We start from the raw sequence: 23516 nt of genomic DNA, 5'->3' as shown, positions 1-23516 counted from the left end.
GCCGCCGCAGCGGAGCGCGCGCACTTAACCGCTTGCGCCACCGGGCCGGCCCCTAATCATTGGTTATTTAAATAAAAACTAGACCCTTTGAAAGGAATATTACATGCGAAGTAGGAGACGGGAACTTGAGCAGTGTTGTTCCTGCCAGTCCTGGCTCCTGCTAGCTTCTGTGACGCTTCACCCCTACATGACGGAAGAAGTCTCCTGTAGTCCTGTCCATTCATAGCATTTGCATGATTTATCACTCTGACATTAAGACTATTGGAAAGTTGAAAACGTAAAAAGCACCAAATTGGGGTGCATTAATTCTGATGTTATTTTATGGACAGGCACCCCCCACCAGTGGCAAAAATCTAAATTATGGATGCAGGTGAAATTATAAAAAAAGAAAGCATATATATATTTCCACTTATATAATTTAAAAATCTCAAAAGTGGTAAGTCACCAAGTGATTTTCGTTTACCAATGAGAAAGTGTTTCTTTTTCAGATGCCTCGGGCTCTATCCAGGTAGTGCCCAATTCACTTCTGCCAATGGTCCCAAAAACAAACAGAAAACCTGCAACCTCCAAGGGGACACCAACTCAGACTAATTTTTAAAAAGTCTAGTTTCATATAATATCTCACTCAGATTTTATTGTGCCTGCATTTTCAGGCCCTGTACTCTTTGACAAGGAGATGAAAAAATGTTTAAGCTTTGATTTTAGCATTCATAAAATAATCTGTTTTAGAGGTTTCTAGTCCAGCCTCCAGCATCACTGGAGAAATCCCCCTCAAGGGAGTCCACGCTGGGATGGAGAGCTCTGATCTGTAGTACTGTCCTTCCATGACTACAAGCCTGCCTCCCCGTCATTTCCCTCAGTGGTCCTACTTGAGAGAGCTTCTTTCTACCTGAAATTATTTTTTAATCTGACATAGGACTTATCAATGCCTGATATATAATAGGCATTCAAGTAATACTTAATGTTCAGAAAATGAGACTGGGATTATGTTAATTCAACAAATTGAGCACTGATTATGTGCTAGGTAGGCACTGTGCTGGCTGAGAGGGAGGATGATAAGCCAACAGTCCTTGCCTTCCAGGGCCTCTGTCTCACTGGGGCACAGAGAGCTAGACAGACAATCACAAAGCAGTGGGTCAGAGGCGGGCATGGGGTGAAATGCAGGCTGCTGTGGGGCACAAAGGGCACATCAGCAAGACTATGGGTGAGGGTGCTTTCGGGTTTGTGGTGTTCTTCCTCAGAAGCAATCTATCTTAGAAACAATTTGTCAATGTGTTGCTATTTCATGATTAAGAGCTCTCCTGTAATCTAATTAGAAGAACCCTGTTATGAAGTAATCAACAGAAGATTATCTTCTAATTAATTGTAACATCTGCAGCACAAGGTAATATAATTTGAGAGAACATCGGTGACTTTGCAGCTTAAAGCAATGCCAACCTCATCAGTCTCTGTGTCTTTGTGCTTTCAGAGATCTGCTTGTCAGCCAGTTCAAGGCCGACGAGGGATGTTTGGTTCTATGTGGGTAACTGCCTGCCAATGGGTCAAAATCAGCTGAAAATACCTATTCTCCCTCTAGTGAATCAAAGGGATGGACACTCTTAGAATGAAGGCTGCTTGCTTGGTGAGGGCACCGAGCATATTGCCAGTTTCACTTTGAAGCCTTGCCACCACAGAAGAACCCAGGGGGCCTGTGCTGCTTTTAATTTGAAGCACAAAGAAAACAAAGTTGTATTTGCCAGTGATTTACTACTTCACTTTGGTCTGATAAACGGGGTAGAGGGAAGGAGAGTTATAGAGGATAAGGAGAATAGAAGCAGGAAGTCAATTTTTCACTCCCCTCGTTGTGTTTGTGTGGTTTGATAAGTACAATATAAGTGTATTCAAGCTGTGGAACTTAGAAAAGGAATTTTAATCAACCTTTATTGGCTTCAAAGGGAACACACTTTAGAAAAGAAAATCATGTCATCAAAAGATAGTTGTTTTGACATTCTTATGACCGAGTTATCTGCCTAGATGGGGTTTCCACCATTCTTTAAATGTACTTAGCACCCAAAAATAGATCACTCTTCTTATGATCCACTTAAGTTTAGAGATGGGAGAATACTTTTAATCCTAAATCTGCACTTCTCAAAATTCAACCTAAGATTAATAAATCCAAGCTCCTAGCTCCAAAAGCATCAAAGAAAACTGAAAAAGTTAATCACTGGTTAAGGGGATAGACCTATCAGGTATGTCTTACATTAACACAAGGAATAACAGACATTTTGATAGAGTAAAATGATGTGCATAGCCAGGGTCCTGTTGCCAAGATCCAAAAATATCTTCCTAAAAACAAAAGGCTTATGGACAGTCAGCAGTCACCACTCCATATATTTTGCACCTGGCAAAACACACAATACAATCATCATTTTGTCTTCACTGGAAAACAAAATTTCATTTTTTGTACCAATGAATGCATTTCTTTAGCAGATCCAGGAAAACGTCTCATTAGAATTGAAGACTGTCATTGAGCCAGAAACAAACATGTAATGGTTACACAGACCAAGCCTCCTTTCACTGAAAAAGGAAAGATGAAGGAACATCAGCTCCTTTTCCTACTTATCATTTCTCCTGTTTCCTGGATATTTTTTATTATCCCAGAAGCTAGTGCTACTTCCATACAAAACAATTTCAGATTAATCTAAAAGGGAATTAGTGAGCTTTGAATTGAGATAGTGACTCAGGACTACACAGTTTAATACATTCAAAGGGGATTTAATAATTAGCTTAATGCACAGGAATTTTTTTGGTACCCCGCCCATTTGTTGAACCCTCCTCCATATGGAAAAGGAACAGTTCTCAGTGTCAGGTCACTGACATTATGGAACTGCTCAGATATAAAAAGGCTTTTGACAGCTTTTTATGAGAAGTCAGGTACATTAAATCATCTCTGTTGTTTGCTTCTCTAGACCTATTTTACTTCAACGTACGTAAAACTGACTGCTAACCCAATTTTGTGCTTAGCACTAATTTGGAAACTGAAAAATTATGAGAAATACAAAATATAGTTCCATCCCAAATATCATAGGCCTTTTGAAGAATGGCAACAAATGGAGAATGAGAGTTAATGAAGCATGAAGTTTGCTGAGATGGAAGATGTTCTGCCAACTCTTCTCCTGAATCGTGTCAGGAGGGGAGAAAGGCTCTGGCTTCCCTGATCTTCTGCTTCACGCCTCTGCAGGACAGAGTAAGCCCGGCGTGATGGTGCTTCAGGGATTCTAAGCGCTGCTGGAGCAGTGCAGTCCTGTCCACCTTCTCTTCCAGGTCCCGGAGGAGTGATTCCTTGCCTAGAAGCCCACACTTCTGATTCAGCTTGATGTTGTCAAGCTGCAGGCTGTCTCGGGCTTGCTTAGTCTTAGTCAGGATGTCCCTCCTTAGGGCCACCTGAGCTTCAATTTCCAACAGTTGTGACTTTTTGCATGCATTTTCTATCTCCACAAAGTGTAACTTTTCCTTCACATGCGTTATTATTTGCACATTGTTGGTCACCTTGTTGCGCAGTTTCAGAAGCTCCTCATTTCGCTCCTCAACTTTCTCATTGAAAGTCTGGTTCTCAATCTTAAGCTGTTCAAAATCGATGAGGAGAAGGCCCTCAGTCAAGTCCTCCTGGGCCCTCATCCTGGTTTCAAAATGCACCAAGCTCTGCTTCAGCTGCACGTTTTCCAGCCTCACAGCGCTCATCTCCTTCTCCTTCCTGTCCTCCAATGCCTGGATCTGCTCCACTTCTCGCAGAGCGGCCTGGCGACCGCCCCTCATGCGACAGCTGCCCATGGCCTGCATCACCACCTGCTTCTTGAGTGCCTGGAAGCCTCGCCACTCCTTCTCCACCCTGGAGAGCTTCTCCTCGCACTGCTGCTTCAGCCGGTCCAGCTCCTGGTGATACCAGTCCAGGTCGTCGGCCTGCTGCTTCCTCAGCTCCTCCAGCACGGCCAGATGGCGTAGGTATGCCTGCTCCTTCTCGGGGGCCTCAGGCTCCATGCCCTTGTCCGGCACGTCGGCCGCATCCAGGCCCTTCTTCTTGCGCAGCGCCTCGGAGATCTTGTGCTGCAGGTAGATGTTGTAGCGCTGGCAGCGGCTCCGCTCCACCATCAGGGAGCGGTACTGTTCCAGGAGCTCAGAGCGCAGCTGCTGCTCCTGCAGCTTCTTGACCTCCTCGCTCCACTCGTAATCCTCATCCTCGAGGGCGTCGTCCAGACCTCTCGGCTCTTCCTCGGTTTTCGCCCGGCTTCCTTCCACACCCTTCTCGCTCTCCTCGCTCTCGTCCTCCTCCGGTTCCTCCCGCTCAGCCTCCCGGGCTGGCGCAGCCTCCTCCTGGCCGGCGGTGGACAGCGGCAGAGAGACCTGCGACGGGGCTTCCTTCCTCTTCCCACCCTCCGCCGCCCTCTCTTCTTCCTCCTCCTCCTCCCCCTCCTCCTCCTGGGGTTCCTCGGGCCCGCCTTTGGACGTCGGCTTGCCTGGCCTGTCAGGCCCGGCCTCGGCCGGCCACTCCGGCTCTCCGGGCCCCTCCTCGCCCGCAGCCTCGGCGGCCGCCAGCCCCTCCCGAAGCTCGGCCGGGTCGGCGGGCTCGGCCGTGGCGGCTCCTCCCTCCGAAGCCCCTACAGTCTCTGGCTCCGGCTCCACAGCGTCCGCGGGTTCGGCCGGCGACTGCGGGCCAGAGCTGGCCTTGATCCCGGACAGCCGCGAAGCCAGGCTCTCCACATCTCCGTCGTCGCCCTCGGAGTCCCCAGCGTGCTCGGAGTGGCCGTCCATCTCCCTCCGGCTGGGCCAGCGCCGCGGACCCGAGCGGCCGGCTGTTAGGTTTCCCGGGGCAACCAGGGGCGCGCGCGGTGGGCCCGGCGATTGGCCAGGCGTCAGCCCGATGCCCTGCCCCTTCTCCCCGCCTCCCGGCAGGAGCAGGCCAATGGGGTGGCGCGAGTGGACGACGGGCGGCGTTGACTGGAAGAGGGCGAAGGCTCGCGCCGCGAGGGGCGTGGCGCGCCCGCCTCGCTCGCGCCTCGCCCGTTTCCCAGCGCCGAGTCCGGGGCGGGGCCTCCAGGCGGCGCTGGCCGCGCGGGCGGCAGGCGCGAAAGGCGCGCAGGCGCAGAGCGGCGGGCCGGGTCCCCGCGCGGTGGCGCGCGCGGGGCGCCTGCGCGATGCGGCGGGGCGACGGCGGCGGCGGCGGCGGCCGGGCCGGGCCCGAGGGCGCCTGCGTGCTGAGGCGGGACGCGGCCGGGCTGGCCGGCTCCGGCGGCGCCTGGGCGGGGCGGCGCGGTGGCGGCGGCCGCGGCGGCGGCGGGCGGCGGTCGCTCGAGCGCGGCGGCGGGCCCGGGCGGCGGCGCGCTGACGGCGGCGGGCGCAGCGGCGGCGGCGGCGGCGGCGGCGGCGGGCCCGGGCGGCGGGCGGGGGAAGATGGCGGAGCTCGGTAAGAAGTACTGCGTGTACTGCCTGGCCGAGGTGAGCCCGCTGCGCTTCCGCTGCACCGAGTGCCAGGACATCGAGCTGTGCCCCGAGTGCTTCTCGGCCGGCGCCGAGATCGGCCACCACCGCCGCTACCACGGCTACCAGCTGGTGGACGGCGGGCGCTTCACGCTGTGGGGGCCCGAGGCCGAGGGCGGCTGGACCAGCCGCGAGGAGCAGCTGCTGCTGGACGCCATCGAGCAGTTCGGCTTCGGAAACTGGGTGAGCGGCCGCGGCGGACCGGGCGGCGCTCTGCGCGGGACGCGCGGGGGCTTCGTCCCCCCCGGGTTAATGCAGACGCGACCTGCACCTGCGCGCTCGGGCACAGCGCGGAGGGCAGGTGGCGCAGGGACGGGTAGCACGCCCGGTGTGTGCACGGGAAACCCCAGCGCAGAGAGGGTGAGCAGCATGCCCAAGGTCACACAGCCAGGAAGTGGCAAAGCGGGGCTTTGGACTGTGGCCTTCTGACAGCAGAGCTATTTTCCTAACCCTAAGGAGTATCTTAAATTGGTGGTTGCTGAGCGAGGGCTTCGGGCAAGACCCACGGCCTTACCTGAGTAGGAGTTGGTGGACATAGGCAAGTCAGCAAGCTTGACCCAGAGCGCTGAGCGAGGAGTTGGTTTTGCCTGGACAACAGCGGTGGTGAAGGCCAGACCAGCCTCACACACGCCCTGCGGCTTCTCCCACCGTCTCTGATGCGCTTACTTTGTACTCGGGCCCGCTAGCTCTGTGGGGTTGTCTGTGCATGTGCCCTGTGTCCCCTCGTTTATCCCTGGGTCCCCACAACACTCAGGACATTGACTGTATGAGGCCTGCTCAGTCAGTACCCAGCAGAGGAGCGTGGAGGAGGAGCCATCTGTCCTGGGTTTCCTCTGTCCATCTGTCAGGTTTCTGTAGATGTTTATCTGAGAAGAAAGGTGAGCACTGGATGGAATTCCTTTACCAAAGCAGGTAGTGTGCTGGGCACCTGGAGAGAGAAACGGGGTGCTCTTGTCTAGGTGGTCTCTGAGAGCGCTCTCTCCACTCTGCGTTAGAAAGGGAAAATCGGGCTGTATCCTGGTCCATGACTGCCGGAGATACGTGGCACCTCCAGGCGTTACGAAAAGTGGGGAGAAGAGACAAGACCCCAGCTCCTTAATCTTTCCAGACCCTTCCACCTGATGGTCCCCTACTTCCCTGGACCAGTATGTCATCTTGCTGCCACTTCTCCAGCAGTACTCCCTCCCTGCTGGGCTTGCTGGTGGAAGACATTCCTCACTTCTCCCCTCGTTCCTGTTCCCAAACCCCTCCTGCCTTTATTTCCTTTTGCTCTCCTTTCCATAAAGTGAGCCAGTCTTCAGGGACCAGTACCCGTTCTGCAGCCCTGGAATCTTTATTCTCCCAGCTCCTTAGAGACACAGCTCTACCAGTGCTCACCTAGCACCAGCATTGTGATCACCACCCTCCAGAACCCTCCATCTCACTTTGTCCTGAAATGCCGTTTGTGGATGTGTATTGAGCGTCTGCTCTGTGCACATTATACGATGCTGAAGGACTCTGAAGGAAAGCGAGGCTTCATCCTTGTCTGTAAGGGGCTTAAAGTGTTGTGATCGCTTGGTCCTGAGCCCGCAGCTCTTCCCTAAGCTGCAGCTGTCAGTGTCAGACCGCTACCTGCCTCCTCACTGCGTGTCTCACGGATACCTCGACCCGGACCTCGCATACCCGGACCTCGCATCACCTCACTCAGCTACTCCGGCTGCACCAAGAGCCATCCTCAGGTCCTTCCAGGCCCAGGTCAGCAGCAGCCCTTTCTTCCACATATTTCCAGAATCTTACCGCTTCTCACAACCTTAGTCCAGGCTGATGTTTATCTCTTGTTTTGACCGTTTTTGGAGCCTCCCAGCTGGTCTTGCTGGCTCGTTCTTATGTCCCATTGCCCATTCCAGACACCGTAATCAGAGTGATCTTGGAAGACGCGTCCCATCAGAGCCGCCTTCAGGGGCTTCCAGGTCTCCTTAGATTAAACTCCACGGCCTGCAGGGCCTTAAGGTGTCTCCAGACCGAGGGGGTCGCAGCTGCTGCCCCCTTGAGCATCTTTCATCTCTTCTGCTCGAGTGCTCTCCCCCCAAATCATGGCTCGTGACTGGGCTCTCTACTTACATATCAGCGCCCCAGAGAGACTTCCCTCCCCCGCTCCATTCTGACAGCGCTTATGTCTACCGTAGCAGCTACAAATAGCCGACGTGGACCGAGAGCCTTGCTGTGTGCCAGGCACTGTGCTGAGCTCCTGCTGCCTTTCTCGTGAAGTCTTCCCAGCAGCCCCTGGCAGCAGGTTTTGAACTAAATAGTTTGACTTCCGAGTCTGTACTCCTAGCTGTACTGTCTACACTGCCTTCCCTGCAGTACCATGGAAAATACACGAAAAGCAAGCCTGGGGACTAAAACATTTATAGTGTGTTGGAGGAAGCATGGGGCTGGAAGGGGACGTTCTCTAAAGCAGTATTTTTCCGACTTTCCTGTGCACACAAATCACCTGGGGAGCTTGTTAAAATGCAGATTCCTACTCAAAGCAGGCAGCACGTCTCAGCTGTTGTGAGAGACAAAGCCGGAGGAGGAGGGGCTTGGGCCTGGGTGCCGTGGGGCCATCTCCTTGCTGAGCCAGTGGTGGGTTCAGGGAGAGGCCTAGATTCTGCATGCTGACCGCGCCTGGGGAGCTGCCAGGCTGCCACCCACGGGCCACACTCTGAGGAGGGGCTTCCAGTATCTCTCTAGCTGTGCTCTCTTGGGCCAGCTGCTCTACCCGCTGAGCTTCACTGTGCTTCGTCGGAGGCTCTTCTGCAGCTCTGAGATGTGTGGTTCCCTTCTGAGCAGATTTCCAGATACGTGCACATGAGCGGCATGTCCTGCGTATGCCGTATTTAGCATGCGCCTGTTTTGGACAAGACTCTTTCCGTACATGTCTCGTGCTCTTCGCAGCAGCCTGTGGGATGGGTTCTTAGTTTACAGTTGAAGAACAGCGACTCTGAGAATTTAAAATACTTGTCCAGGATGCCCCGGCTTTTCACGTCCTAAAACCAGGGTTTAGGTGCAGGCCTGTCTGATTCCGAAGTCAGTGCCTTAACTTCTCCGTGTTAAGAGCATTAACTACTATGGGTCGGAGCCTGGGAGCTTACTGGTGCATCTGAAGGTGTGGCTGGACTGGAAGGGCTTTTCAGAGGAGTGGAGTCCTGACTGGTTCAGCGGGAGGTTAGTGTGTGGGCTGGGGAAGCAGGAAGGTGAGCGGGTACACGCAGGAACCAGGTTTCACGGGCTGGATGTGGAGTTTAGAGAAGGGCAGTGTGCGCATCGGGACAGTGCTGTAGTGGAAGGTGAGACTGTTCATTCTAATTTCTCAGATGGCACGTGTGACCTGTGACTTGGGGTTGTACTGCTTTGTGTGGAGTCCATGGGGATGGGCTGATTTCAGGAGCCCTGGGGGCTGTTGCTGAAGTGTGGGGCCATTTGCTCACATTTTATCCTGGGGCTCAGGCACAGGGACCGACGGGAATGGACATGGCTGAGGGATGCTAACAGTAAGGCCTGGAGGGTTTGGGGACAAGCACTGTGGCCAGGCTCTAACACTGCATGCCCACGTGTTTGATGACGAGTGGCAGAGAGGATGGGTGGGGAGACGCCTGTGAAGACGAGGCCAGGGTAGTGTTGGCAGGCTGACAGTGACCCACAGAGTCACATCACCACGGCTATTGAGAGCCTCGAGGCAGCTGGTTTTGTGGTGGGTGCTGCACAGGTTCAGAGAGGATACAGATCCTGCTGGAGCACAGACACAGTCGTAAACACAAAGGTGAAATATTTTATGATGATTAGAGACTGTGGTAGATGGGCCTTAGGTTCGTTGATTGGTTGCCAGAGGACTTGAACAGTTTGAGGATGGCCAAAGCTCCTTTGCAGATGGTGGTCAGGACGATGCAGGGGGAAGGAAGGTTCAAGTTAGCTTTGAAGGTAGATGTCAAATTAGGAATATACGTACGTTCTCTGTGGGCTGCTCAGGGCCTTGTGCATGTGTACGTATGTTCAGGCCAATTATTGCAGGCAGGTGGATGCCATGAGTAGAGTTTTACTTTTGTAGATGATGGACATCCAAAAGGCTGGCTAGGGGCCGGCCCGGTGGTGCAAGCGGTTAAGTGTGCGTGCTCTGCTGCGGCGGCCAGGGGTTCGCCGGTTTGGATCCCAGGCACGCACCGACGCACCGCTTGTTAAGCCATGCTGTGGCGGCGTCCCATATAAAGTGGAGGAAGACGGGCACGGATGTTAGCCCAGGACCAGTCTTCCTCAGCAAAAAAGAGGAGGATTGGTATCGGATGTTAGCTCAGGGCTAGTCTTCCTCACAAAAAAAAATAATAATAATAAAAAACAAAAGGCTGGCTAATACCAGATGGGTAGATAATCATTGCATTGTGCATTCGTTCATTGATCCATCCATTCGTCCAAGCCTATTATATGTCAGCCCGTGTTAGAGGCACAGAATATCCCCCAGCATGTGGTTTGTGGTGAAGACATGGATGGAGGTGAGACAGCTGTGTGACCTTGTGCAGTGTTGTATGATTACGGGGACGCAGGATCTCCTTTGGTGGAAAGGAGAAGAGAAGGCTTTCCAGGTGGGAGGATAGTGTGGATAGGGAGGTTTTTCGCCTTCTAGGAGTCTGTTGTGTTCAGGAACCAGGCAAAAGCCAGCTTGCCTACAGTGGAGGATTTGGGTTGGGGACAGGTAGGTAAGGTTGTGTGGAGTGACCATTGAAAAGCCTCGAGCACCAGGCCGTGAGGGGAGAACTGGGATTCTGAAGCTGATTCTGACTGAGCGGTCGCTGAGCGCCGGGCCCCAAGCTGGGTGGGCACTGTGACATCCACTCTCAGTCCTCCGCTTGCCCCCTATCCCTCCTCATTTACAAACGAGGAGACAGCTGTGGGTGATGAAGGACCGCGGCAGAGCTGGGATTGGAGCCAGGTCTTCTGACTCCATGCCGAGAACCATCTATTTCATTGGCTCACTGACTGCATGGCAGGATCACCCGAGGATTCCCAGGGACCGCCCTAGACCCCCTGAAGTGGCATCTCTATGGGTGAGGTCTGGAAATAGTATTTACAGAAGATTCTCAGGGAGTTCTGATGCAGCGGGTCCATGGAGCTGCGTTTGGGAACCGTGAGAACCATCACCTTCTCACCAAGGCAGAAGTATCTTCTGTGTGTTGGTGGGACAGGATAAGTCCATCCTGTGAGCATCCTGACAGTGGGGTTTTTCGGAATTGCCATTAAGGATGGGGAGGAGGAGGGAAAAGCCTAGTTGGAGAAACCAGCTAGCATTAATGGGGTTATGCAGAGCGGTGGTTCTCAAACTTTAGATCAGAACACCCTGGAGGGCTTGTTCAAACAGATCATGCCCCCCTCCACCCCGGTTTCTGAGTCAGTAGGTCTGGGGTGAGGCATGAGAATTTGCATTTCTAACAACTTCCCAGGTGATGCTGATGCTTCTGGCCCAGGGACCCCACTTTAAGAACTGCTCATGTAGAGTAGGGCCTGCCACTCTAAAAAGTTTTTTTATTTTTAGTGTGGTAAAATATATGTAACATCAAATTTACCATTTTAACTATTTTTAAGTGTACAGTTCAGTAGCATTAAGCACATTCACATTGTACTGCAACCATCACCACCATACATTTCCAGAACTTTTTCGTCTTCCCAAACAGAAACTCTGTCCTCATTAAACAAGTCCCCATTCCCTCTGCCCCAGCCTCTGGAAACTGCTATTCTACTCTCTGTCTCTATGAATTTGATTACTCTAGGGCCCTCCTATAAGTGGAATTACACAATGTTTGTCTTTTCGTGACTGGCTTATTTCAGTTAGTGTAATGTCCTCAAGGTTCGTCCGTGTTGTGGCGTTGTGGCGTGTGACAGGATTTCCTTCCTTGTTAAGGCTGAATGATACTCCATTGTTTATCAGATAGACCACGTTTTGTTTATCCATCCACCCGCTGATGGACACTTGTGTTGCTTCCACCTCTGGCTATTGTGAATAAGGCCGCAGTGAACACAGGTGTACAAGTGTCTCTTGGAGTCCCTGCTCTCAGTTCTTTTGGGTAAATACCTAGAGGTGGAATTGCTGGATCATATGATAATTCTGTTTCATTTTTTGAGGACCCACTGTGCTGTTTTCCACAGCCAGGTGTGCCGCTTTTTAAAGCTCTTTTACTGGTTGTCTTGTTTGACCTGAAAGGCGTTCGTCGCTTTGAGGGCCAGTCACAATGTGTGGAGTGGTGAATTCTCTGAGTGAGTTTACAGAGGAGGATGGGGAACTGAGACCTGAGGCTCACAGAACTCCATCTAAACAAACCCAACGAACAGGAACAGTGGCCAAGGGAAAGAGGGTCCCTGGAATGGCTGATGACCTGGAAGGACAGGTGAAAAACCAGTGTTAGTCACTGCCTTCTGGTGACAGAGGTGGCACTGATGGACAACCAGTGTGTCTGCAGAAAAGGGTTTGGCTGTTGAATGGGCTGTGAACAGGGAAGGCAGAAGGCAGGGTCCGGAGGGTGTGGATGGGGGGGATGGCCCAGGGCCAGCAGGTGTTCAGAGTCCTCCCAGCCCCTGCAAGGCAGGCAGGCTGTTCTCTTTACTTTAAAGGTGACAGAAGGAGGCTGGAAGAGGGAATGAATGTGTCCAGGGTCCCTGTGACCGTGTGAATGTGTCCATGTGACCGAGCTGGGGTTCCGGCCCAGGTGGGCTGTCTGAAGCCTGCACTGGCCTCTGCACTGGCCTGCCTCCAGCTGCTGGGAGGGCCCCTCTGGGAGACAGATAGCTGGGAAGCCTGGGCCCCGTGGGTCTTGTAGGCCAGTGTCTGAGGAGGCACTCGAGGTGGTAGTGTTGGCGTGAGGGCTGTGGGACATGACAGCAATGCAGGACAAGAGGCCGAGGGCAGGGGAAGCAGAGGGTAGATCTGTTAGGCTGGGGGAACCCGTATCCAAAGCCCGTGTTTAGTGTATTGGAGACAGTGTAAGGAGCGACCGAGAGAGATGTCGGGTCTGTCACAGCACCATCCCCTGGGAGGCTGTGTACACTGGGGGGCAGGTGAGGACCCCTCCCGGGTCTCCTGCTCACACGTCTCTCACTTACTCCTCACAGTGAGCTCGCGAGGTGGCCAGTGACAGGTTAGATGAGATTGAGCCCAGCTGGCATTTGTCGTGGAACTCATGAGACAAGCCAGTACCCTGGCGTGTTCTCTCGACAGACATCACCTGAGCCCTCTTAAACAAATGCTGTGAAGCCAGCCACAGAGCGCACCTTTTAGGGGCTCTGAGGCTGATGGCCTTTCAGTCGCCCTGCCACCTGTTTCCTCTTCTGCCGAGGTGCAGGCTGCCCAGGACCCGAGACGCCCCTGACCCCTGTGGCTCTTACCTCGTTCCTTCCTTCAGGCCAGAACTGTCCGTTCTTGTCTTTTAGGACACAGCACGTCCCTTGGATTCTTTGTTCTCTCCTCACCCTGTGCAGGCCTCTGCTCCCCTTCTGCTGCCTCAGGTGCTGCTGCTGTGTCCCCAGCTGCTCCTGTGGTCTCTCCTCAGGAGAGGCCTTTCTGTGTGCACTGCATCATTGCACCTCGAGAGGTGGCCCTGCCCTTAGACCCAGCTCCCCTGGGAGCTGCAGGTTCAGATGGTGGGCTTTTTGGTTGTTTCTGCCCCTTTGAAGCTTCTTCCCTTGAACCAAAAGGAAGCTGGAGCCGAGGCTCCCTTGGGAGACGCCGCACCTGCTCCCACCCCCAAGCCTGGCTCCAGAGCACTTGGGGATAAAACCTGGCCTCCAGACCTCAGCCAGCCTTGTGCTTCACAATCCAGATGCAGCTGGTTGAGAAAGGATGTGACAGGATGATTGCAGTGGCATTCAGAATGCTCCAAAGCAAAACCACCAACCTGCACAGGAAGGATGCTCTGTGAAGCTAGAGATAGTAGTAATTCTGGTAAAGGTACTGGTTTGTACGCAAAGACTTTAGTTAATTCTCTGCACAGGAAAGAAGTAGGCACCACAGTGCCCCTCACATGTATCTGGAGGTTAGAGTTTAAGCCAACTGAGGGAGAGACGTGGCCACACTTCTGTAATGTGGTCGGTCTTAGAAAGGAGAGTGGAAGCCCCGTGTTCTGGCTTTGCCTTGCTGTTTAAAGGATCAGGAAGCTTTGATGGCAGAGAACTCCTTTCTGTGTGCGCTGCATCATTGCACCTCGAGAGGCAGTGTGGTGACAGGCCGTGCGCACTGGAGTGAGATGGCTCTGCGTTTCCTGGCCTTGTGCCCTCAGGGGCAGCTTAGCCTAAAGTTTATTCTCCTCATCTGTCAAGTGTGGGTAGTAATAAGCGTACTACCTTGTGGGGGTTGCTAGGAGGATTAAATGAGATGATACATGTAAAAGCACTTATGTGTTAACTGTTATTATGGTGATGATTTAAATTTTTATTTTATCCTGACAAAGAGGAGGGGTTTTACCTTTTTAAGAGGAGCGATTACAGATCAGGAAGCAGAAGTTGAAAGTAAGTCAGTAATTGAGCCAGAATCTGAACCTAGGTCTGGGGATCATCTCAGGCTTCCTGGAGGACATGTTCTGGGTCTTGAGGGATAAATACAAGTTGTGGAAGTGAGGCTCCCAGCTTCGTAGTGGTCGTAATGGCCGACGTCGATGGGGTGCAAACCGTGCCTGGCACCAGGCCGAGCACTCCACCTGCGTCGCCTTGTTTCCTCCTCCTCACCGTCCTGTGAGCTAGGCAGTGTCACTACTCCATAATCCCGATGAGGAGACTGAGCACAGAGAGCTGAAGGAGTTTATCCAAGTTACACAGCTCATAAGGGGTGGAGCCAGGATTGCAGCTCCGAGGCCTGGCCCCAGAGCCCGAGCACATAGAGAAAGGGGCATTTCCAGCAGGCGTATGGTGTCTGGCTGGGCCGAGGACAGATCTGAAGAGGCCTTGAAAAGCACACTGAGTTTGGCTGACCCTGAGTTAGATTCCGTAGACGAGTCATATTGAAAGAAAATATTTTGAAAGCTAACACAGAGTTGCTAACTCCAAGTTTGCCATGTAAGGATATTAAAATGTTGAAAGATCCAATTAATAATCTATCACCATTTCACAAAAAGAAAGGTTATCTTAGTACTCCCCGGATAGGAAGGACATAATCTTGGAATGAAGGACGAGCCTTTAAATGGAAAAGTTTAGCTTAAAGGAGAACCCCTACATTGTCCTTATGTTTTTAAATTTCACCCTTGATCATGGGCCAGCCCTGTCTGAGAGGCAGTGGATTTGCTGATGGGATCCTCTAAAAGTTTGTCATACTCGGGAGTGACCCCGTCGGGTTTGTGTTTGTCTGGAGAGTGAGTCGACAGAGCAGCCCAGCAGGAGTGTGCAAGCTAGTGAGTGGAGGAGAGAAACCTGAGCGAGCCCCACTGGCAGGAGCTGGCTGACCCACACTGCCGACAGTTTCTCTGGACTGTTCTCTTCCTTTCCCTGCTCAGGTGCTGGAGGCCGGCAAGAGTAAGCTATGGAAAGGCCAGAAGGAGACTAGAGCAGCCAGAGAAGCCAGTGGAGGCATTACTCACTGGCATGCTCACTTCCTTTCCTGGAGAGACAGCAGCCTGGCCTGAGTCTGTGATCTGGGAAAGTAGACCTCACAGGCCCAGTTCAGTGTCTTAAAGGCACGTTTTCCTTTATTTTTCGAAAGACTTTAAGAAAGCAGCATACCTATCTCTCCTTCTGTTTTTCCAAAGACGGGAGTTTTGTTGTTTTGTTTTGTTTTTATGTAAGCATAAAGGAAGAAAAAACCTGAAATTCTGTTTCTGTAGACTTTGGGCTGTTGATCCATATGTTACTGTGTGCTGTGGTGGGGGGAAACCCAACTTCAGTTTACACTTGTGTTCCTTGTTTAATTTTAGTTGTACTTGAGTTGAACTTTCTCTCCAAATTTCATTCCCCCAAATCTCCTTCTGTTGCTTCTGCCTGCTGGCCCATCCATCCATCCATCCATCTGCCCACCCACCCACCCATCCTTCCTTCTGTCCATCCATCTGTCTGTCTGTCCATCCGCCTGTCTGTCCATCCATCCATCTGTTCATCCATCCATCTAACCTTCTGTCCACTCATCCATCCATCCTTCTGTCCATCCATCTGTCCACCTGTCTGTCTATCCTTCTGTCCATCCATCTGTTGATCCATCCATCCAAACTTCTGTTCATTCATCCATCCATTTGTCCATCCACCCATCCATCTGGATTAAGCAAAAACTTTGACCTTGAACATACGAGGGAAAGAACTGCCCTCCCAGTCACTCTGCTGCTATCATATGTGATGCTGTAATGAGATGACAGGACACTTCTCTCACTGGCAGGAGGTAGGCAAGTCTTGTGTGACCACTGACATGAAGATTGGAGAAAACATTTAGAATGCGATGGGCAGAATGCCGGCATGTGGGAGGAGTATAGTAGCTGTGGCTGTTTTTAATCATCTTTTTGAATGTGTTCCTTACTATAATTTAGCTTCACTGAACCTGTCTGCCCTCTGGATTCTTGTTAGAATCAGAGCTGTGTCATTGCTGTCATTTAGACCCGCTGCATTGTGACCCTCACTCTCCATTTCAAAGTCCTTGGAAGTTAGGGTCTTGTGTCTTTTACTGGGCTTTCTCACTGATCATTAAACTAATGTGGTGGCTCCTGAGGGACGATTCTCTTTCAGCAGGAGCTGATGGCCAGTGGCTCTTCTAGTGATGGCCTTTCAGCTGTGCTCAGGCAGTGGCTAGGGTTGATTGATGATGGGGATTCTTGGGCTCCTGGTGGCAAGGCTCCTCTGATTTTTGGCTTCATAAATACCTGTAACCCGGGTCCTTCTGAGAGCCAGAATGCCCCTTTGTTACCTGAAGAGGACCTGGACAAGTGAGGTGTCAGTGCAGTGCCCACAGCTGGCAGACCTGCCTGCCTGGCCCTGAGAGTGGGCCAGCGTGTGGCCTGTGGAGCACTTGGCAGGGGAGGACGGCGGTGTCTGCGCTGAGCCGGGCCTCCCCTGCGCTGGCCCACTGCTCCGAGGCTTCCCTACTGCCTCCATCCTCTGCTCCCAGAGTGTTGAAACTGATGGAAATAAATAAAAAATACAAACAAGCAAATAAATCTCAGTTTGATCAGATACAACTTTATTACAATCCTTTCAGGATTTAAATTTTCTCTAAAACGTGGTGCACTGAGTGGCTGATGACTTGCAGAAGGCAGATTGCTGAGGTTCCTGGTGAACAGCAGACCTTTGTTGGGAGGGCAGCTGGCGCTCCCTGCACGCTCGCCAGGCGGGCCTCTCACTGAAGGTCTTCTCACTGGACCAGGGATGGGGCCAAGGCCTGGGGGCCGAATTCCTAACCATGCAGCCGTGGATTTGCTACCTAGCCCCTCCCAGCCTCTGGGAAAGGGGCAGCCCAGCTCCCGCGCCTGGGAGGCGCCCCAGAAACTTGACTCTGACTCTGTAGTGGCCGCAGCTTTGGACAGAAGCAGTGGTGAGGGTTGCAGAAGCCGTTGGGCAGGGCTCACTGTGCCTCTGGCTGCCCGCCCGGTGCTGGAAGCTCAGACGAGGCACGGGCGGGGCATTTCCACTCTAGACACCTGTGAGCATGTCCTTTCCTCCTGAAAGGGCCACGTCAGAGACGGTGTTTTTTGCAGCATAGCTCGCTGGGGGCTTCCTGGTCCCAAGGTGGGGTGGGTGGAGGAGGTCACTGCTCCCCAGCCCTCCCCGGCCGCTCCGTGGGGACTTCTGTTGGGTCTCTGACTTAGACAGAGCCCACCCCAGTGTGAAAAGCCTTTGCACGTCCATTCTCCTGATGGTGCTCAGAGCAAATGTGAGGCGGGTGGGGCTGACTCCTGTCTCCTTTCCTGGTAGGGACCCGAGTTCTCAGAGGTGCAAAGTGGCCAGCCTGGGTCACCCAGAGTGGCAGTTGATGCTGGGGATGGTCGTGACTTGGTTTTGTTTTGGGTTTTTTTGGACCAGATGCTTCCGGGGAAAATATAATGAACAGATTTGATGCTCCTAGCAGTTTTTTAAAGAAGAAATCATATGAACATCTCATCCCTATAAGACCAGAATCTAGTGTTAGGTCTAATCTTCCCTTTTCTCTCTATGATTCTCAGAAAGAGGCCTTGCATTTAGGTCCCAGTATTGCCTTCTTTGGTCTCGGGCCTTTAAGCCCCGCCCTCAGCACTCCAGCAGCTCATGGGAAGCGTGCCCGCCGGCTCGGTGTGCCCCAAGATGAGGCCCAGCATGTAGGGTCTGGTCACTGCTCCATGAATACTTTCTTCCCCTTGGTGCCCAGTTTGTTATTAGTCCGAATGGCTTGGCTGGTTTCTTGGGTTCCAGTTTGGCCTTTGGGGGTGCAGAGAGCATTCCGATCTGGCAGGAGGTGAGCGTTGCTGGGGCGGAAGACAGCTTGTGTTGTGCCCTGGCAGCTGCCCGAGACGTGGGAGCAGAATGAAGGGGCGAGTGGAGGCTGGGGGTGGGGGTGCTGAGTGGCTGCTGGGTGAATGAGTGCGCATTTCGGGCATTACTTTCTGAAGTGGCTTTAGCGGTTGACTTGAAGGAAGAGGCCTCTTGGCAGAAGGAAAGGATTGAGGGAGTTGTACAATTTCCTCCCATTAATAATCCTTGTGTTCATGTTACCTTGTAGGAGTGAGCGCTTACAGCCCGTGGCCGATTTTCAGCTAGCTGTCGTTGTAGGAAGATATGGCTGCTCATGTAAATGAAGGCCCCCAACCCTTTAAAAGGCGCTTAGCTAGTCGTCTGCACTGCCACCTAGAAGAGGGACAAGCTGACCCTCCCGGGGTGGGGGAAGCATCAAAGACAGAGCCTCAGCCCTTTCTGTTCCGGGAGGCAGGCAGCATGGTAGAAAGGGGTCCCTCCTGTAGACGGGAGACCTGGGCCATGAACTTGGGATGAGTCTGCTGTCTAGTCTGTGAATGAAGAGGGTGGACTGTGCTCTGCGGCCCTGTGCACCTGTGTCCTGTTACATGCAGACAGACAGCTGCCCCCGAGAGTGCCAGGTTTGCGGTGGTGCAAAATGGCCAATACCAGATGGGCTCTGCTCGTCCTATTTAAGGGACGAGGAGAACAAAGTCCAGATCTCAGACATTGGTTCTGGCCTCAGCTGTGCCACCAACTCATGCCATGACCCCGGGCAAGTCTGCCCCTCTCTGGATCTTCACTTTCTCATGTACAGAATCACTGAAGGTTCCTTCTAGCATTGACATCCAGGTGATAAGCCCAGCCCAAGAGAACATACCATTGAGTGTCTTGAGAGGGGGGGTAATGATGTCTATAGGAAGTAGTCCATGTAAACCTTCATGAAAATATCAAGGAAACTTGCCTGAACCCTGAGTCTGACACTCTGACTTTGGAAATAACTTCTGCCCGTTGTCGTTGTAGGAAGATATGGCTGCTCACGTTGGAGCTTCCCGGACTCCCCAGGAAGTGATGGAGCATTATGTAAGCATGTACATCCACGGAAACCTGGGGAAAGCCTGCATCCCTGACACCATCCCCAATCGGGTGACAGACCACACATGCCCCAGTGGAGGCCCCCTCTCTCCCAGCCTCACTACCCCCTTGCCTCCCCTAGACATCTCGGTGGCTGAGCAGCAGCAGCTGGGCTACATGCCGCTGCGGGACGACTATGAGATCGAGTATGACCAGGATGCCGAGACGCTCATCAGCGGGCTCTCGGTGAACTACGACGACGACGACGTGGAGATTGAGCTGAAGCGGGCCCACGTGGACATGTACGTGCGGAAGCTCAAGGAGAGGCAGCGGCGGAAGAACATCGCCCGCGACTACAACCTGGTGCCCGCCTTTCTGGGCAGGGACAAGAAGGAGAAGGAGAAGACGGCCAAGCGCAAGATCACCAAGGAGGAGAAGGAGCTGCGGCTGAAGCTGAGGCCGCTCTACCAGTTCATGTCCTGCAAGGAGTTCGATGACTTGTTTGAAAACATGCACAAAGAGAAGATGCTGCGGGCAAAAATTAGAGAATTGCAGAGGTACCGGCGGAACGGAATCACCAAGATGGAGGAGTCGGCAGAGTACGAGGCGGCCAGGCACAAGCGGGAGAAGAGGAAGGAGAATAAAAACACAGGCGGCTCCAAGAGGGGGAAGGAGGACGGCAAAGACAGTGAGTTTGCTGCCATCGAGAACCTTCCTGGGTTTGAGCTCTTGTCGGACCGTGAGAAGGTGCTCTGCAGCTCCTTAAATTTGAGTCCCGCTCGCTACGTGACTGTGAAGACCATCATCATCAAAGACCACCTCCAGAAACGACAAGGGATTCCCTCCAAAAGTCGCCTTCCGAGTTATTTGGACAAAGTCCTAAAGAAAAGGATTTTAAATTTCCTCACAGAAAGTGGCTGGATATCCAGGGATGCTTCCTGAAGCTGAGCGGCTTTGAAAGCTGGAATGATGCTAACATAGCTTGTGAGCCAAAATGACTGGGGGTGAGGGAGGGGGGAGAGGAAATGCTTTTTTTCCCCATTATTGCTCTTTTTAAAACAAATTTTTGTTCCCTGTTTTAGGATATACATTCTCTTCATGGTCCTCTGAAAGAAGCAATAGTAACAATCTTATATTGGATCATGGGGGAAACAAATATATGTGTATTTTAACTGAGGTCTAAAAGGTAATTCTTTAAGATGACAATTTGCCTTTATGTGTTCAGTTTGGAAATATTATGAGAATGGATAATTTCCTTTTATGAGTTTCTTCCCTTTGGTACACAACTGTTGTGCTGTGGGTAAAAGGAACAACTTTCCCTGCTGGGCCTGCCAGCTGCCAGCTTTACCCCGTGACACAAGCTCTGGCTAGCTGCCGAGGGTCCCCGGGGACAAAGCCCCGGCACGTGGCACTTTAGATGGGGCCAGGCGTGGCAGGTGGGAAGCGAGGGCAGTGAGGCCAGAGGACAGGATGAGGTTTCCTTAGGAACTTGAGAGGAAGGATCCAGTGCTGAACACAGTGACCAGACCCACTTCCCCTTCACCGTTGGCAGCAGCAGAGTCTGAACTGGTAGTTCCGCGATCCCGAGGCCGCCCCTTGCCACGTTCACTCTGAGCAGGGCCCGCCGGCTCACTTGGGGAAAGAGCAGTGCCCCTGGCAGGCTCCCTGGCGTGTCGTGTTGAGGTGGGCCCTGGGGAAGCACGTTAGCGGGACACGGGAGGACTAGCATGGACTGCCAGAACTCGGAGCTAGCTTTCCCGGGGCCTGCTCCTCACTGCTCTTATTACTTGCAGTGCATTTTACTTGGAAGAACGTTTTCGAAAGTTCAAGGCTAAGAGTTCTGAGGAAGCATTAGCTTCCTCCAGGATTTTCGTCACAGTTGTGAGTACCTTTTTCACTGAAACTCTGACTGTGCCAGCCTGGCTAAGCGTTTGTCTTCTGGTGGTATGAGGCACCCTGCAGACCAGCCGGGGAGAGAGCAGGTGGCTCCCATGGCAGGCTCTGGCAGAGCGGGAGGGAGGGGCCTCGAGGCCGTGCTGGGTTACTAGGTCACTGTCTAGAACCAGACTCAGATGTGGCTTCTGCCCAGCCCAATTTAGAAGTTTTTCCAGGGGCCCTGTTTCATGGATGTACACGGTACCTTCCTTCTGGAACCTGAGGAAGTCATTTGTCTTCTGGCTGCTCAGGGTCCTCATGTCCAAGACCCTGCTCTGGAGTCGGTGGAGTGACCGCAGAGCCAGCACCCCATTCCTCCAGGAGCTAGTCCTGCCGCTCCTGCCCCCACAGCTGTCAAGACTGTTCACCTCCCAGAATGTTTGGGCTTCAAGTTACATTAAAGTGAAATTATTTGAAAGAGAAAAAAAACCTCATTGTTTCCAAGGAAGACTTAATTACGGTGCCTTTTCTTTTTACATCCTTCTGTCCCCTAGGGTAAATTTTTCAGCATTAAATAAACCATTTCAAATACATTGTACATGGCTTTAGTTGTAAAATACATTGCATGCTGGCAGAGAAGTGCTCCCTGTTAACTCAGCCCAGGACTTCTCTCTGACAATAGAAAATAGTGAGCAGTGGTACTAGTCATGGGACCACCTCCACATTGGCCCTGCAGGACTACGGCTGACAGAGCCGCTGCTGTCCACCACTGCGCAGTGATGGAGATGGTGCTAAGCTTCCACAGGTAGCTCAGCCAGTTGTTCTCACTGGGGGTTCCTGGACCAGCAGCATCAGCACGCCCTGGGGGCCCGCTAGAATTGCACTCAGGCCTCACCCGCTCCTCCTGAATCAGAAGCTCAAGGGGGGGGCCCACGGAGCTGCTTTCACCAGCCTTCCAGGAGACGAGGGCGCAAGCTGCAGTTTGAGAGCCGCTGGCTTCAGCTACTCTGAATGCAATCATCATTCATCAGTTTTCTACATCAGATTCCTAGTTTGGTGAGGTTTTAAATTTAGCCTTATTTTTATATAAAACGATTGCCAGACTTTCATTAAGCTTGAGAAGCAAAAGATCCCTGTAAATGTGTGTGGCTCAGGCCAAGAGCTGTCAAATGAAAACCTTTGTGCTTATGCAGGGTTTTAGTATGTATATCTTTTTGATGGTATGAAGAATTTATTTAGGCTTGACTGTTTAAAACACCATAATGAATGTATAATTAATTTATGTTAAAGTATTAACACTCTGTTACAAGGGAAAAGTAATTTTATGATCGGTTGCCTCTTACCCCATCAACTCCAGCTATTACGGTCACATTAGTTCTTACCTCTGCTGTTAGCTCAGAGCCTTTGTATTTCTGCATTTAATTTTCATGATAAATTAGTCACCATAGTCCCATGGAATTAGGTCCTTTCAAAATTAAAACTCTTAACTTTGTGTCAAAAGTTAGGTAATTCAGCCATTCAAAATAATGCTCTCTGGATGGCCCACATTCAAGGAACGTATCAAACTGAGAACCCTGACCACCACTGTTATTCTCCTTTCACACATTAAACACGTTGAGAGCAGAACAGTGTCACTGCTTGCTTCTTATCACCTGCTCCGCCAGCCTTAGACAACTTCTCTGAGCCATATAGGTGGTGTGAGCCGGCTTTCAAAAACAGGATGGGGTGGGGGCCAGCCTGGTGGTGTAGTGGTTAGGTTTGCGCCTTCTGCTTTGGTGGCCCAGGGTTCCCGGGTTTGGATCCTGGGCACAGGCCTATACACTGTTCAAGCCATGCTGTGGTGGCATCCCACATACAAAAGAGGAAGGTTGGCACAGAAGTTAGCTCGGGCCCAATCATCCTCACCAAAAAAAAAAAAAAAAAAAAAAGATGGGGAACAGTGTGTGACTTTAGCTCAGCACTTCTGTGTCAAACCAGTTCTTCCTCCGTTAGTTAAAATTGCCTTCTGTTCAGCAGAAAACCTTTCACACCAGTCCTCCTTCCCGGAAGGTAGTGGTACACCCAGAAAAGTGTCTTTCTGGAGAAGGGCTGCGAAGGTCGATCGACTGTCTACAGTGTACAACATACCCAGGCTGCAGTTATGCAAAACCCACAACCTGAAGAGAAGGCAGTTCACAGGTCTTTCACTTCCAGTGTTAAGTGTGTGTGTAATGTTTTCCTCTTGGTGGTGACACCAATGTAAAGCAACAGCCACATTTAAGCTCCCCTCTCAGTCAGGGCCTTGCAGCAGTTCAGCTCTGGCAGAAAAGGGAGGGACTGCACACATTCACAGAAATCAATTTGAAAATTGCTTTTCTTATTCAGCCTTCATTTTATAGATGATTTCCAGGGAGGTGAAATGTACACATGGCTACACAGTATAAAAAGCACAGCTATTAAGTCCCAGTCAAGTATTTTCTCAATATACTGTGCTGCTTTTAGTCCTGGGGTATGTTTTTGACCAAATAATTTAAAGCAGCTTAAAGGAAAAGGGGAAAAGGTTTTGAAATGGTATAAATTGGTATTTTAATTATGGCAATAGCACCTACATCTTTCAAAATTAGAAGCAAAATAAATGACTGCCCCATCTTTTTAATGCCGTAAATGGTTTTAACAGTACTGAC

At 51.9% G+C, this 23516-nt stretch overlaps 2 protein-coding genes across 2 annotated transcripts; one reads left to right on the top strand and one right to left on the bottom strand.

Moving 5' to 3' along the window:
- Positions 1 to 1646: 1646 nt before the first annotated feature.
- CCDC96 (coiled-coil domain containing 96) lies at positions 1647 to 4901 on the bottom strand. Its single transcript, XM_058546671.1, has one exon. The coding sequence runs from the start codon at positions 4786 to 4788 to the stop codon at positions 3166 to 3168; it is 1623 nt and encodes a 540-aa protein (XP_058402654.1). The 5' UTR covers positions 4789 to 4901; the 3' UTR covers positions 1647 to 3165.
- A 511-nt stretch (positions 4902 to 5412) lies between these two features.
- On the top strand, positions 5413 to 22473 carry TADA2B (transcriptional adaptor 2B). Its single transcript, XM_058546673.1, has 2 exons — positions 5413 to 5697; positions 18928 to 22473. The coding sequence occupies exons 1-2, from the start codon at positions 5428 to 5430 to the stop codon at positions 19918 to 19920; spliced, it is 1263 nt and encodes a 420-aa protein (XP_058402656.1). The 5' UTR covers positions 5413 to 5427; the 3' UTR covers positions 19921 to 22473.
- The last annotated feature ends 1043 nt before the right edge of the window (positions 22474 to 23516 follow it).

Source organism: Diceros bicornis, chromosome 8 (genome assembly GCF_020826845.1).
Source record: "Diceros bicornis minor isolate mBicDic1 chromosome 8, mDicBic1.mat.cur, whole genome shotgun sequence".
In the NCBI taxonomy this organism is placed as follows: Eukaryota; Metazoa; Chordata; class Mammalia; order Perissodactyla; family Rhinocerotidae; genus Diceros; species Diceros bicornis.
Note: the sequence above shows the minus strand (reverse complement) of the source record. Positions and strands in the feature narration are given on the sequence as shown.

Bases quoted from the DNA above. Each gene is read 5' to 3' on its own strand.
- CCDC96 (XM_058546671.1), bottom strand. From the start codon at position 4,788: ATGGACGGCCACTCCGAGCACGCTGGGGACTCCGAGGGCGACGACGGA.
- TADA2B (XM_058546673.1), top strand. From the start codon at position 5,428: ATGGCGGAGCTCGGTAAGAAGTACTGCGTGTACTGCCTGGCCGAGGTG. The intron at 5,698-18,927 runs GTGAGCGGCCGC...TTGTCGTTGTAG, and splicing joins AGTTCGGCTTCGGAAACTGG to GAAGATATGGCTGCTCACGT.